Source organism: Indicator indicator, chromosome 8 (assembly GCF_027791375.1).
Source record: "Indicator indicator isolate 239-I01 chromosome 8, UM_Iind_1.1, whole genome shotgun sequence".
Taxonomy (NCBI): domain Eukaryota; kingdom Metazoa; phylum Chordata; class Aves; order Piciformes; family Indicatoridae; genus Indicator; species Indicator indicator.
Window position 1 is genome coordinate 31400789 of NC_072017.1, and position 15808 is coordinate 31416596.

The 15808-nt window shown below is 48.8% G+C and overlaps 1 protein-coding gene across 1 annotated transcript; it reads left to right on the forward strand.

Annotated features, from left to right (window-relative positions):
- Positions 1-7360: 7360 nt before the first annotated feature.
- On the forward strand, positions 7361-14124 carry LOC128968641 (melanopsin-like). The gene is made up of 4 exons (XM_054383202.1): positions 7361-7497; positions 10870-11003; positions 12885-13088; positions 13949-14124. Exons 1-4 carry the CDS (start codon positions 7364-7366, stop codon positions 14122-14124), a joined length of 648 nt encoding a protein of 215 aa, XP_054239177.1. The 5' UTR covers positions 7361-7363.
- The last annotated feature ends 1684 nt before the right edge of the window (positions 14125-15808 follow it).

Consider the following 15808-nt stretch of genomic DNA (forward strand, 5'->3'; position numbering starts at 1 on the left):
AGAGAAATGATTTCTTCCTGAAGACTGCAGGAAGAAATACATTAATTATACATGATTATGTTAAAAATCACTCCAACATCATGCTTTAAATGTGCTCTAAACCTATAGCCTGAGATCTCTGCCTACTGCTTTGTTGTTGCTCACAGTTGTCCATTCCTTTGTGGCCCAGCCAACTGAACTGATGAACTGTAAGAGTCCAGCTAATTCTAATGCAGGGTTAGCATTGATCAGATTTGCCCAGCATGCTGCCTGCCTGCCTTAAGCACTCATAGCTTATGTTGGAACTTGTGGGGCATTTGCACATGGCTCCAGCTGATTTGGAAGGCATTTTATGGCCAAGGGGACAGTATGGTGGGGGCCTCAGGGAATGCATTAAGGAATTGGCTGTGTTGACACACACGAGCCTGTGAGAGATAAGAAGATCCAGGTCTGGAGCCTTCAAAAGATGCATTGTCAGCAGAGCCAGAGAGGTGATTCTGACACTTTGCTGTGGTGAGACCTCACCTGGAGTACTCTGTACAGGTCTGGAGCCCTCAATATAGGAAGGACATGGACCTGATGGGGAGGGTCCAGAGAGAGGAGGGACAAAAAATTGATCAAGGGAGTTGGAGCAGCTCTGCTATGAGGCCAGGCTGAGGGAGTTGGGGGTGTTCAGCCTGAGGAAGAGAAGGCTCCAGGGAGACCTAAGAGCAGCCTGCCAGGACCTGAAGGAGGTTCCAAGAAGGCTGGAGAGAGACTGTTTGCAAAGGGCTGCAGGGACAGGATGAGGGACAATGGCTTCAAACTAGAGCAGAGCAGATTGAGATTGGATGTGAGGAACAAGTTCTGCACTATGAGGGTGATGGAACACTGGAAGAGTTTGCACAGGTAGGTGGCTGAGGTCCCTTCCTTCAAGGTGAGGCTGGATGAGGCCCTGGGCAACCTGATCTGGTTGGGGATGTCCCTGCTGACTGCAGGGAGGTTGGACTGGATGAGCTTTGGAGGTCCCTTCTGGCCCAGACAATTCCATGGTATGTAGACAGTTGGGTGTGTGGACATCTGAGTTTGTCTGCCTTATGATTGAGTACTTAACTGGTTTATTCTCCTGATATTAAGAACTTCACAGGCTCACAGGATGTTAGGGGCTAGAAGGACCTCCAGAGATAGAGTCCAACCCCCCTGCCAGAGCAGGACCAGAGAAGCCAGCACAGGTCACACAGGAACACATCCAGATGGATCTGGAAAGTCTCCAGAGAAGGAGACTCCACAACCTCTCTGGGCAGCCTGTTCCAGTGCTCTGGGACCCTCACAGTGAGGAAGTTCCTCCTCATGTTGAGGTGGAACCTCCTGTGCTGGAGTTTATATCCATTGCCCTTTGTCCTACCACAGGGTGCAACTGAGCAGAGCCTGTCCCCTCCCTCTTGACCCCCAGCCCTCAGATAGTTATAAACATTTTTTAAATCCCCTCTCAGTCTTCTCCTCTCCACACTCACCAGCCCCAGGGCTCTCAGCCTCTCCTCACCAGGCAGTGCTCCAGTCCCTTCAGCATCCTTGGAGCCCTCCCTTGGACTCTGTCCAGCAGATCCCTGTCCCTCCTGAACTGGGGAGCCCAGAACTGGATGCAATACTCCAGGTGAGGTCACAGCAGGGCAGAGTATTGGGGGAGGAGAACCTCCCTGGATCTGCTGGACACATAACTTGATCAAATCTTGATGGTTTTCTCTGTGTTTTGTAAAGAGTTTTCTACCTCCCCACCTCTGAGCCATTAGATTGCTTGCACCTCTGAGAAGTTTAAACACTGATATTGAGGGCCTGAATGAAAGCATCTTGTCCAACCAGGAGCTGTGCTCAACATGAGATTGTAAGATCATCCTACCCCAAACAAGTCTTAAAGTCAAACACCTAAATGATTTTTTTTGTTTGTTTCCACAATTGGCTGTTCTTTTCAGCCACAGCCCAGAAGCCTTTACTGGAATGGAATTATCTAGATAGATGTTTGGCTATAGGAAAATATCCTCAAGGTTTTATCTGCAAATTTCTTACCTCAGACCAGAGAAATACCTGCTTTGGTCTGGAGCAGCTGCCTGGCTTTGGGACCCAGCTGCCTTTGCTGTTTGTCCTGTTGTTCCCAGCAGCAGCTCTTTTTCTTGTTTGTCTCTTTGGGATGCACTGCAGCAAATTCACAGTTCTGCTTGCTAAGCCAATTGTCTTCTTGATTAAATTCACACTATAAATTTGTGTTGGACTGCTCCTGGCCTTGGCATGTGAACTGATTGAGGAGGTAGGTGTTGCCTGGAGAGTGACTGGAAAAAAACCAAACCAAAACAAAACGTTTTCCACATCTGGATGGTTGCAGTTTGATTTGAGTTTCAGAGGACTGACTTAAATCTGTACTTGCAATGCAGTGCTGTTAACCAGAGCATGCAAAGCTGTTGGTTGGTTTGGTGTGTGTAGGGGGCCTTAATACCCAAAGGTATTAACAAAAATTTCCACAAGTATTCACAGGCTCACAGGACGTTAGGGGTTGGAAGGGACCTCTGGAGATGATCGAGTCCACCCCCCCTGCCAGAGCAGGACCAGAGAAGCCAGCACAGGTCACACAGGAACACATCCAGACAGGGCTGGAAAGTCTCCAGAGAAGGAGACTCCACAACCTCTCTGGGCAGCCTGTTCCAGTGCTCTGGGACCCTCACAGTGAGGAAGTTCCTCCTCATGGTGAGGTGGAACCTCCTGTGCTGGAGTTTATATCCATTGCCCCTTGTCCTATCACAGGGTGCAACTGAGCAGAGCCTGTCCCCTGCCTCTTGACCCCCAGCCTTCAATATTTATAGACATTGATCAAATCCACTCTCAGTCTTCTCCTCTCCAGACTGAACAGCCCCAGGACTCTCATTTTAAACACATCTTGAAAAATACCTGACTGTAACTAGCTCTGCTGCAGGCACCACAGAGCAACAGCCTGGTGTTGTCTGATTCAAGAGCTCTTATGTACAAGACAGTCATTAAGCCACAGATTTTTGTCATTTCAAACAGAGAGTGAAATTCATACTGCAATCACTTCTTGCATTTGACTGTCAGTGAAAATAGAATCGTTGATGATTCTTCATAGAATGGTCTGGGTTGGAAGGGACCTCCAAAGCTCATCCAGTCTGAGCTCCCTGCAGTCAGCAGGGACATTCCCAACCAGATCAGGTTGCCCAGGGCCTCATCCAGCCTCACCTTGAATATCTCCAGGGAAGGAGCCTCAACCACCTCCCTGGGCAGCCTGCTTAAAAGACCTTGTCAAGTACTACCTGGTAGCTGGCCCCTGAGGATTTCTTCTGTCTCATCACATCTAAGTATTGCTTACTATCTTGCTTTAACATTTTCCAGCATAACCCCATGTGCTTTCTTTTTTTTTTTTTTTTTTTTTTTTTTTTTTTTTTGGTGGGGTGAAATCAAAGTTCTGGATCATGAATCCATGGAGCAGTGGAGCAGGTCAGCACAGGGAGGCTGCTGTGCTGCTCATTCCCTCCCTCATTAGTGCACAATTAATCTCTCATGTAAGCAAGCCCTTACTTAAGCTCATTTCAGTGTAAATCACTGCCATGATCTGAGCTTTCCCTGTCATGCATGACCAAAATCAAAGCACAAATAAAGCTTTGGATACTCGATATCCACCTAATGCCAATCATGCCACCACTTATGAATTTGATCCATTTCCTACCCCTGCCCATTAAAGAGGACCTGTCCTTTCCCTCAATTTTTAACCACCATATTTCTGTCTTCTGCATTCCATTCTGTTAATCCTGACCAGCTGGAAAGCAGAAGGAGACAGCTCTAATTATTTGGATATCAATTCATCACTAAAATTTAAGTCAAAAAAATCAAAAGCTTTTGTAGAATGATTTTTACCCATCTGTTAAATTTTCTGTGATTCTATGATTCTGTGATTCTATGTTTCTGTGATTCAGTAGCCTGAGGTATAACTGCAGAGCATATGGTAGCCATTAGAGATTGATAGCATGAGATGGGATCCAAGTCTGTGCTTTCTGAAGTCTAGAAGGCAGGACCTTTCCACTAGTGTAAACTGATTTCTTTCTCAGCTCTGGTTAGGCCACACCTTGAGTGCTGTGTCCAGTTCTGGGCCCCTCCATTCAGGAGAGATGTTGAGATGCTGGAAGGTGTCCAGAGAAGGGCAGGGAAGCTGGGGAGGGGTCTGGAGCACAGCCCTGTGAGGAGAGGCTGAGGGAGCTGGGGGTGTTTAGCCTGGAGAAGAGGAGGCTCAGGGGAGACCTCATTGCTGTCTACAACTACCTGAAGGGAGGCTGTAGCCAGGAGGGGGTTGGGCTCTCCTCCCAGGCAACCAGTGACAGGCGAGGACACAGTCTCAAGCTGCACCAGGGCAAGTTTGGGCTTGATCTTAGAAAGAAGTTCTTCCTAGAAAGATTAATTGGCCATTGGGATGTGCTGCCCAGGGAGGTGGTAGAGTCACCACCCCTGGTGGTGTTTATAAACAGCCTGGACGAGGCACTTAGTGCCATGGTTTAGTTGATTAGAGGTGTTGGTGATAGGCTGGACTTGATGATCTCTGAGGTCTTTTCCAACCTGGTTAATTCTGTGATTCTGAACAGATGGATCCTCTGACCATTCCTCAAGAGTTTGTGCTGAAACACCCTGAGTGCATGTACCTCTCTCTCAGTTAGGAAGAGAGTCATAGCTCCTCAAAGGTCTTTTCCAACCTGGTTAATTCTGTGATTCTGTGGAGGCAGAGTTACAATTTCATGCACAGACCCTGCTAAGAAGATTAGGTTTGAGGGAAGAGGAAAGGAGCTTATCATGGTTCATTTGTGTGCCCAGATAGCCCTGCTCTGGCAACACACTGCTGTCCATGCCAGGTGCCGCTGAGCAGCCACAGCTGAGTTGCCACCTCCCTGTGCACTGCTTGGTCTTATATTACCTCTCATGTCTTCTTCAAGAGTAGATGCTACACAGGGTGGCTCTTTTCTTGCTGCCTAATCACTGTGAATAGCATTGACACCCCCTGTGGTGCAGCCAGTACTGGCAGATGCTCCCTGAGCCAGCAGTGTGCCCAGGTGGCCAAGAAGGCCAATGGCATCCTGACCTGCATCAGGCATAGTGTGGCCAGCAGGGGCAGGGAAGTAATTCTGCCCTGTGCTCAGCACTGGTCAGGCCTCACCTTGAGTGCTGTGTCCAGTTCTGGGCTCCTCAATTTAAGAAGGACATTGAGAGACTTGAACATGTCCAGAGAAGGGCAACAAGGCTGGGGAGGGGTCTGGAGCACAGCCCTGTGAGGAGAGGCTGAGGGAGCTGGGGGTGTTCAGTAAAAGAAGTGGGCAGGTCCTGAGAAGTGTGACAAGGCCCTAGTTATGTCCACAAGACTTGCTTGCAAGTGTGGAACTAAACCTGCCTGATGGGGGTGGCTGTCACAGACACATCTGAACAAACAAACTACTGGAAAAGGCTCTGGAGAACTGCATGTGCAGAGAGGGAGGTCACAGCAGGAATCTCCTCATCTAGACACAGTGATGAGACTTCCAAGCAACACCTGCTGAAGGTGCCTGGAGCACCTGGGCTGTGAGAAGGGGCTGAGGGAGCTGGGGGTGTTCAGGCTGGAGAAGAGGAGGCTGAGGGAGACCTCCTTGCTCTTTACAACTATCTGAAGAGAGATTGGAGTGAGGAAGATGCAGCATCTTCTCTTTGGTGGCAAGGAACAGGACTAAAGGAAATGTTTTCAAGCTGCCCCAGGGGAGGCTGAGGCTGGATGCTAGGAAATATTTGTTCCCAGAGAGGGATCTCAGCCATTGGAATGGTCTGCCCAGGGCAGTGCTGGAGTCCCCATCCCTGGAGGTGTTTCAGCAGTGTGTGGAGCTGGTGCTTAGGGACATGGTTTAGTGCTGACCCTGCAGTGCTGGGTGGAAGGTTGGACTGGGTGAGCTTGAAGATCTCTTCCAAGTGGATGTTCTCTGTGATTCTGTCCTGCTGCTGAATTTAGCCAGTGATAAATCTGAATTAAAGAAACTCCACCAACTCTTTCTGTTTGGTAGGTTGAGTTTTATTCACATGCTGGAGAAAAAGGGCAGCAAAAAGAGGTGTCAAAGCTGTTTACTGTATTTGTACTTACAGAGGTGATACTCCTGCTGCTGTTTCACCTCTGGTCTTCTGCCTCTTTTGTGATGAATTTTGGAGCACTGTTGAGTTAGTGGGTGGGGAGCCTAGGCAAAAGAAGGCAATATAGTAAATATAGGATTTGATGTTCCTGATCCTAATAAAACCAAAGTAAGGCAGGTTCTTCCTTGTTGACCTCAAGTTCATGTGGTCACCTAGCTCTGGCCCCCACAGTGTCAATTACACAGAGCAAGATTTATGATGCTAGCACATTTTTGTCTTTTTCATATCATCCTCATCTCAAATTGCTTTTTTTTCCCCCAGTATATTTTCCCTGTGCTTTTTTAATATAAAAATATGTGCTGCTGAGGCAATGAAGGCTGCTTGAGAGAAACTTGATAACAGGAAACGTTAAAAGAGCTCAGAGATGTGCACTTGCCTTGCACAAACTGGGGAAGCCAATTGTGGTGGGTTGAAATTTCACCCCCCCACCTCCCCAACAAGACCCCAAGGTCTGCCAGACCAGCTCAGCTGGAAGCAAATGGAAGCTGTATTTACAAGCAACACAATGGAATGCAAGGAATATGTACAAATATACAATATTTATGGCTATTTACAATTAATAAACAGCACAAGGACCCCCCCTGGGCAAAGACCAGGGGAGCTGCCACAGCTTCTCCCCCCTTGCCTCCTCCCCTACCCCCTGTACACAAGGGACAGAGGCAGAGAAGTTAGTAGCAGTCAAAACAATGCAGCTAAGGTCAAGCAGAAGCCAGCAGAAGCACAAAGTTAATATCTCCCAGCCTGAGGAAGTGAGAACAGAAAAATAGTTTTGGGAACCAAATCTTATGGTAGATGAGATTCTGTGATGGGTTGTCCAGGGAGGTGGTTGAGGCCCCATCCCTGGAGGTGTTTGCAGCCAGGCTGGATGAGGCTCTGGCAGCCTGATGTAGTGTGAGGTGTCCCTGCCCATGGCAGGGGGGTTGGAACTGGATGATCCTTGTGGTCCCTTCCAACCCTGATTCTATGATTCTATATCTCTCCAATAGGGATTGTTTAGAACAATTATCATTTTCCTTTTTACACCCAATAGTGGTTTATTTACTTTTTACTACTTTCTGTTCAAGATGTGTGGAAAAACTTTAAAGGCATAGCCTAAAACCACCACACCAATGCTCTGCCTTGCTTCAAAGGGCTCAGCGTGTGTCATCTGGAAGAAATGTCCTGAATGGGCTAAGTTTTGTTGTTCTGTCTATTTTCCATTCAGGATTTGAACATGGGCCCCCAGCCACACAGTGTGACCAAGGCAGAGATCCCTGACCATGTCCTCTACACTGTGGGAACGTGTGTGCTCATCATTGGCTCCATTGGCATCATTGGGAATCTCCTGGTTCTCTACGCATTTTACAGGTACAAAACTGCCTTGGAGGGTTATTCAGACTGGCCTTGAGGTTCACATGTGCACATGTGTGCACATGTCCTGGACTGTGCTTCCCTCTTGAATTAAATCTTCAAGCAAATGAGAGGGAAAGGCAGTCCCCTCCCCTACAAATCCATGCACATCACTGATAACTTACAAAGATGTGCAGGGGGAGTGCCCAGAGGCTGGAGCCAGGCTCTGCTGGGTGATGCCCAATGACAGCACAAGGAGCAATGATGGAAGCTGAGGCATAGGAATTTCCATGGAAACAGGAGGGAGAAGTTTTTCCCTGTGATGGTGACAGAAAACTGGAACAGGCTGCCCAGGAGGGTTGTGGAGTCTCTGTCTGTGGAGATATTCAAAACCTGCCTGGATGTGTCCCTGTGTGATCTGCTCTAGGTGCTCCTGCTCTGGCAGGGGGGTTGGACTGACTGATCTCTTAGGGTCCCCTCCAGCCCCTAACATTCTTTGATGTGTTCCTGTGTGATCTGCTCTAGGTGCTCCTGCTCTGGCAGGGGGGTTGGACTGGATGATCTCTCGAGGTCCCTTCCAGCCCCTAACATTCTGTGATTCTGTGAAAGGTTTTTACTTTACCATGTAACCAATACAGTGCTTCCCATTCAAGGACTACTAGTTCAGTGGTAGAATCATAGAATAGAATCACAGAATCAGTTAGGGTTGGAAGGGACCACAAGGATCAGCTAGTTCCAACGCCCCTGCCATGGGCAGGGACACCTCACCTTCCTAGTGTGTTCCTGAAAGGTGCCAGTTTTAAGGTAGATTTGGGTCAACTGAACTCACAATTTAGTTTGACTTCCCTCATGGGACATGATATTTGATCAGAGTAACCAGGGATTAGTCAACCAAATGACACCACATGACAGTGAGAGGTTCCTCATTTCGTTACCTCAGCCAGGACCAAGGGTAATCCTGAATAGCAGCTTAAAGTTTTTGAGCAGGTTGTACATCCAGATATCCCTAACAAGTGAGACTGCATAAGGTGATGAGATGTGTGGGGGGAGGCAAAAACCTGGAAGTGGTTTGGTTTCCTTGGATAAACTTCATTTGCAGACTGGCTGCTGTTTTCACACTCCTTCTTGTGATGTTTAATGATGCCTGTTTATATGCACCTGAGAGATTTTGTTCTCCCCTATGAGATATAAATGAAAAAAAAGCTGGGGTCGGTTTGTAGTTTGTTTGTTTGTTTTTCTTTCAGCTCTCTGTGCATTCTCTGCTTGTGCCATAGCACTTTACAAAGAGTCACTCAGTTACTGGCATTGTGAAGAGTTAATGAGGGCTAGGAGGATGCTGAAGGGACTGGAGCACTGCCTTGTGGAGAGAGGCTGAGAGCCCTGGGGCTGCTTAGTGTGGAGAGGAGAAGACTGAGAGGGGATTAAATAAATGGATATCAATATCTGAGGGCTGGGGGGCAGGAAGGAAGGGACAGGGACAGGCTCTGCTCAGTTGCACCCTGTGATAGGACAAGGGGCAGTGGATATAAACTCCAGCACAGGAGGTTCCACCTGAACATGAGGAGGAACTTCTTCACTGTGAGGGTCCCAGAGCACTGGAACAGGCTGCCCAGAGAGGTTGTGGAGTCTCCTTCTCTGGAGACTTTCCAGCCCTGTCTGGATGTGATCCTGTGTGACCTGTGCTGGATTCTCTGGTCCTGCTCTGGCAGGGGGGTTGGACTTGAAGATCTCTGGAGGTCCCTTCCAAGCCCTAGCACCCTTAAAGTTGGTTTGGATGTGGTGCTTGGGGCTATGGTTTAGGGGTGACCCTTGCAGAGTAGGGTTAATGGCTGGAGTTGGTGATGCTGAGGGTCTTTTCCAACCTGAATGTTTCTGTGATCCAGGATTCATCACTGGTACCAACTGTTGACAGTATTACTCTCCCTGTAGCTTTGCTTGGACGTGGTGTTGGCCACAGCAGATCTGCCCTGTTAAACAGGTACTGCTTTTTTTGCTCCAGCTGGAAACAGACAAAATGCTTTTGTAGTGACTCTTTGAGTTGACAACTTTTAAACACTCCCCCAAAGCAGGTCCCTTGGCTCAGTGGCCTGCTTTAGGTTATGAGTTTGTGCAGGACACACTCAGTGTTACTGAGTTTATAGCAACCTGCTCTTCTTCTAAACAAATCCATATTTTTTTTTTCAGGATAGCTGGAATTATTCTCATTTTGAAGAGCAAACAATGCAGCTTATCCCCCTTGCTGTTGCAAGTCATGATTTTGAAAAGACTACATCTGTAGCTGCAGCAATTGACTGATGATTTAGCAATCGATTGGACTGTAAGTTGTGGTGGATTTGAGGCTCAGGTATCTTTAAGATGACCACAAGAAAAAATGTCCTCTATAAAGGTAGAAATTCACAGGGGGACAGGCAAGTCATCCCAGGATGTTGTAACAGGTTATTCTATTCCATTTCCTGATGATTCCTCTATTTAAGGGGACACACAACTGGTATCTCATTCTTCTCCTCTTCTCTCTCCCCCTGGAGGAGAGCTCAAGTGGCTCTTATCTCATGGTTTGTGTGGGGGAGAAGGCCTTTGGCTGGCAGGGGAACTCGAGCTGCATCCCAAAGCCTGGTGAAGTCTAGTGGAGGGGCAGTGCTGGTCTGCTCTCAGCCCTGCTGAGGCTGCTAGGGGTTGAGGATTCTGGAAGGATTTTGCCTGGTAGGCTCAGCCTGATTTGTGAATGTACTCATTCTACCTGAATGCCTGCTGTATGTATGCTTGTAAATAGAATCACAGAATGTTAGGGGTTGGAAGGGACCTCAAAAGCTCATCCAGTCCAACCCCCAGCCAGAGCAGGAGCACCTAGAGCAGATCACACAGGAACACAGCCAGGAGGGTTTTGAGTATCTCCAGAGAGGGAGACTCTACAACCTCTCTGGGCAGCCTCTTCCAGTCTTCTGTCACCCTCACAGGGACATAATTCTTCCCCCTGTTTCCATGGAACTTCCTATGCCTCAGCTTCCACCACTGCCCCTTGTGCTGGCATTGGGCATCACCCAGCAGAGCCTGGCTCCAGCCTCTGGGCACTCACCCTGCACATTTTTATCAACAGCAATGAGGTCACCTCTCAGGCTCCTCTTCTCTAAGTTAAAGAGCCCCAGCTCCCTCAGTCTCTCCTCATAAAGGAGATGTTCCTCCATTTAAACTTCCGATCAGTGTGCAGCATTTTTATTTTCAGTCCCCCCAAAAGGAGTAAAATATCTTTCCGTCTCCTGGTCCTGAGTAGCTCCAGGACAAAGTAGCCACCAATTCCAAGCTGGATAGCATTTATTTATCCTAGCAAGCCAAGCCATAAAGTTGCCTGTTCACTTTCTCTACTTAAAATCCCATGTTTCTCATATTTTCAAGCAACAAGAAGCTGAGGACACCCCAAAACTACTTTATAATGAACTTAGCTGTGAGCGACTTCCTGATGTCGGCTTCTCAGGCGCCCACCTGCTTTGTCAACAGCTTGCACAGAAAGTGGATACTTGGAGACATAGGTACTTTCCAACACCCCTTTGTACCTCAGCAGCTTGACACTCTCTGCAGCCCATCTGAGCCATCACACTCTTGGTCTGTGCTATGGAAACAGCAGCATAAGGTCCTTGAGTTGACAGCCTGAGCTCTCGACGTCGCCAGGCAGCGTTGGGAGCACAGGCTTTGTGTCGCAGGTGGGATTCATCTTCTTCATTTGGGAAAGAAAGGAGTCAACCCCAACCTCAGGTGTTGTCACCTTACCCTTTAGCTTGGAAGGGCAGATGCTCTGGGTTTGTAAAGCCATAAATACATTTTCTTGTGCTAGTTGAAGAGGGAGCTCATACTTTTATTTAGAAATGTGCATATGACATCCATGATCATGCTTCTAGAAGTCTCACCTGAAATTAATAGATTTAAAGAAACAATATAAAGAGACAAATTTTAAGTCATAAATACATTTTCTTGTGTTAGTTGAAGAGGGAGCTGGGGGTGTTCAGCCTGGAGAAGAGGAGGTTCCAAGGAGACCTAAGAGCAGCCTGCCAGGACCTGAAGGGGGCTCCAGGAAGGCTGCAGAGAGACTGTTTGCAAAGGGCTGCAGGGACAGGATGAGGGACAATGGCTTCAAAGTAGAGCAGAGCAGATTGAGATTGGATGTGAGGAACAAGTTCTGCACCATGAGGGTGGTGGAGCACTGAAAGAGGTTTCCCAGGGAGGTGGTTGAGGCTCCTTCCCTGGAGATATTGAAGGTGAGGCTGGATGAGGCCCTGGGCAACCTGATCTAGTTGGGGATGTCCCTGCTGACTGTGGGGAGGTTGGACTGGATGAGCTTTGGAGGTCCCTTCTGACCTGGACCATGCTATGAGTCTGTGTAGGAGCTGGAGCTCTTTCACAGCTGGCCATTAAATTTAAACTGCTTCTGTGCTTTTAAGCCACATAAACCAAAGTCATTTTTTAAAATACACATCTGTCATTAGCAGACAGAGGTCTGCAGCAGCCTGGTGAGATCAATAGATTGGGAATCAGGCCAGGAAAATGTACATTTAATTGGATTGGATTTGTCTTTGAGGCAGTTTTCCACTCACAGAAAGTACACAGTCAGAGTCCACAGTGGAGAGCAGGACTTGGTAAATGCATCTTTGTATTTTATTAATATCTGTGAAATTATGAGGTTAAAAACAAACAAAAAAATCTTTTAATGAGCTTGAAGTCTTGAGACAGGAGAAAAACAGAACTGTGGCCAGCACGACAAGGGAGGAGATTCTCCCTCTCTACACCACTCTGGTGAGACCACACCTGGTGTACTGTGTCCAGATCTGGAGCCTCTGTTACAAGAAGGATCTGGAGGTGCTGGAAGGTGTCCAGAGAAGGGCCATGAGGATGAGCAGAGGGCTGGAGCTGCTCTGCTCTGGAGACAGACTGAGAGAGTTGGGGTTGTTCAGTCTGGAGAAGAGAAGGCTCCCAGGAGACCTTCTTGTGGCCTTCCAGGATCTGAAGATGGCTCAAAGAAAGCTGGGCAGGGACATTTGAGGGTGTCAGGGAGTGATAGGACTGGGGGGAATGGAGCAAAACTAGAAGTGGGGAGATTCAGATTGGACGTTAGGAAAAAATTCTTCCCCCTAAGGGTGGTGAAACACTTGGAAGAAGTTGCCCAGGGAGGTGGTGGAAGCCTCATCCCTGGAGGTTTTTGCAGCCAGGCTGGATGTGGCTGTGAGCAACCTGCTGTAGTGTGAGGTGTCCCTGCCCATGGCAGGGGGGTTGGAACTGGCTGATCCTTGAGGTCCCTTCCAACCTTGACAATTCTGTGATTCTACAACCAAAAAACGGGAAGTTAATTGTGTCATGCTCTGAGAGAAGCCATGCATCTGTTTGAAGGCAGTCCCTGACACGGAGGCTTTCTGCTGCAGGCTGTAACTTGTACGCCTTCTGCGGGGCTCTCTTCGGCATCACCTCGATGATGACTCTCTTGGCCATTTCCCTGGACCGCTACCTGGTGATCACCAACCCCCTGAGATCCATACAGTGGACTTCCAAGAAACGCACCCTGCAGGTCATCGCCCTCGTGTGGCTCTACTCACTGGGATGGAGTGTGGCTCCCCTCTTGGGCTGGAGTATGTCACCTCCTCTCTCTCTCTCTCTCTCTTTTCTAGTCTTCTCTGTGTGGTCTGGTTTAGCCTCCCTATTGCTTTGATAAATTCTTGGGTGGGTGCCTGGCCACCAACTGATGGTTTGTTGTTGTATTGTATAGCCTAGTTTAGCCCAGAGAGCCAAGCAGAGCCTGGGCTGCAGCAAGAGAAGTGTGGCCAGCAGGCCAGGGAGGGGATTCTCCCCCTCTGCTCCACTCTGCTGAGACCACACCTGGAGCTCTGGGTCCAGTTCTGGAGCCTCTGTTCCAAGAAGGATCTGGAGGTGCTGGAAGGTGTCCAGAGAAGGGCCATGAGGATGAGCAGAGGGCTGGAGCTGCTCTGCTCTGGAGACAGACTGAGAGAGTTGGGGTTGTTCAGTCTGGAGAGGAGAAGGCTCTGAGAAGACCTTCTTGTGGCCTTGCAGGATCTGAAGGGGGCTCCAAGAAAGCTGGGGAGGGACTTTTTAGGGTGTCAGGGAGTGAAAGGACTGGGGGGGATGGAACAAAACTAGAAATGGGGAGATTCAGATTGGATGTTAGGAAGAAATTCTTCCCCATGAGGGTGGTGAGAGACTGGAAGAGGTTGCCCAGGGAGGTGGTGGAAGCCTCATCCCTGGAGGTTTTTGCAGCCAGGCTGGATGTGGCTGTGAGCAACCTGCTGTAGTGTGAGGTGTCCCTGGGCATGGCAGGGGGGTTGGAACTGGCTGATCCTTGAGGTTCCTTCCAACCCTGACAGTTCTCTGGTTGTGCATAGTGTGGCATTTATTTGAAGTGCTTAGTTGTTGGATCAGCAACTGGGCACCCTGTGGGTGCATGTGTGAATAATGTATTCCATGTATTTTGCAGGTTCCTATGTGCCTGAGGGTTTGATGATATCTTGTACATGGGACTATGTAACCTACTCCCCTGCCAACAGAAGTTACACCATGATTTTATGTTGCTGTGTGTTTTTTATTCCCCTGATAATAATATCCCACTGCTATGTATCTATGTTCCTGGCCATCAGACGTACTGGCAGGTAAGCAATGTAGCTGAAATAAGTAAATCTCCTTTTTTCCCTTCTATTAGAAGGTTTTTTTCAATGTCTTTAGCTGCAGGGGAAAAAAATCTGAATCAGAAATCAGTCTGAATTCCAGCTGGAAATGGTGTGGCACATCAGTAAGAGTGAAAGGAGAAATGCTTCTGTCAGTGGAGAAGCTGGAATGGATGCATGTGTTTTGGAGGAGGGGAAGAAGCATTTGGTGGCTATAGCTTTCTCCCAGAGTGTGGTAATTAACAGTGTCTCAGCTAATTTGCTAGCTTGGATTGTTTGTATTTCAGCTTTCTCATACAAGGGGTATATGGTCCTTGTGCATTCCAGCACCCCCTGTATCAATGGACCATCATCTGCCTTTGAGCTGCCCTGCAAACATAATATTCCTCATAGGGTTTTTTTGACAGTTTTAATTAAGGTAGGCATCCCACAAAACTTTGTGCTTCACTTAAGCATCACAGCTGTATGCACAGTATCTGGTTATGCCTGGTAGGACTCAGGTGGTTTGCCAAATTCTTGGTCTGTACTTGCAATAAAAGCTCTGTCAAGGAACATGGTTCTGTCAGTTAGCTTTCTCCTAATGGCTTTGGTCTGAGCCAGCACCATCCTTGCTGCTGCTGGCAGTGTCATCAGCCCCAGTGGCTTTTCTCTGTGCCTGTCTGCAGGTACTTGTGGAACTCATTTGGCTTCACAAGGCTAAATTACATTTTTCCAATCCTAGAATCACAGTAGATCAGAGGTTGGAAGGGACCTCCAGAGATCATCCAGTCCAACTCCCCTGCCAGAGCAGCATCACCCAGGGGAGTCTGCACAGGAATGCATCCGGGGGCTTGGAAAGTCTCCAGAGAAGGAGACTCCACAACCCCCCTGGGCAGCCTGCTCCAGGGCTCTGTCACCCTCACTGCAAAGAAGTTTCTCCTCATGTTGAGCTGAAACCTTCTCTGGTCAAGTTTGTCTCCGTTGTTCCTTGGCTTATTGCTGTGCACCACCCAAAAGAGCCTGGCCCCCTCCACTTGACCCCCAGCCCTCAGCTATTGATAGACATTGATCAGATCCCCTCTCAGCCTTCTCTTCTCTCAGAGCAGAGGGGGAGCAGAACCTCCCTAACCCTGGTGGACACTTTTCCTGCTGCCCCCCAGGCTCCCATTGGCTCTCTTGGCCACAAGGGCACATTGCTGTCCCATGCAGAACTTGCTGCCCACCAGCACTCCAAGGTCTTTCTCTGTGGAGCTTCTTTCCAGCAGGGCAGCCTCTAACCTGTCCTGGTGCCTGTTGTTATTCCTCCCCAGCTGCAGGACCCTGCACTCTTGTGGCCAAGAGAGCCAATGGCATCCTGGGGTGCAGCAAGAAAAGTGTGGCCAGCAGGGCTGGGGAGGTTCTGCTCCCCCTCTGCTCTGCCCTGCTGAGACCACAGCTGCAATCCTGTGTCCAGTTTGGGGCTCCCCAGGTCAAGAGAGACAGAGACCTGCTGGAGAGAGTCCAAGGGAGAGCCAGGAGGATGCTTAGGGACTTGAGCATCTCCCCTGGGAAGAGAGCCTGAGAGCCCTGGGGCTGTTTAGTGTGGAGAAGAGAAGGTTGAGAGGGATCTGATCAATGTCTCTCAATAGCTGAGGGGTGGGGGTCAAGTGGAGGGGGCCAGGCTCTTTTGGGTGGGTTGATGCCGGGGGCGGCGT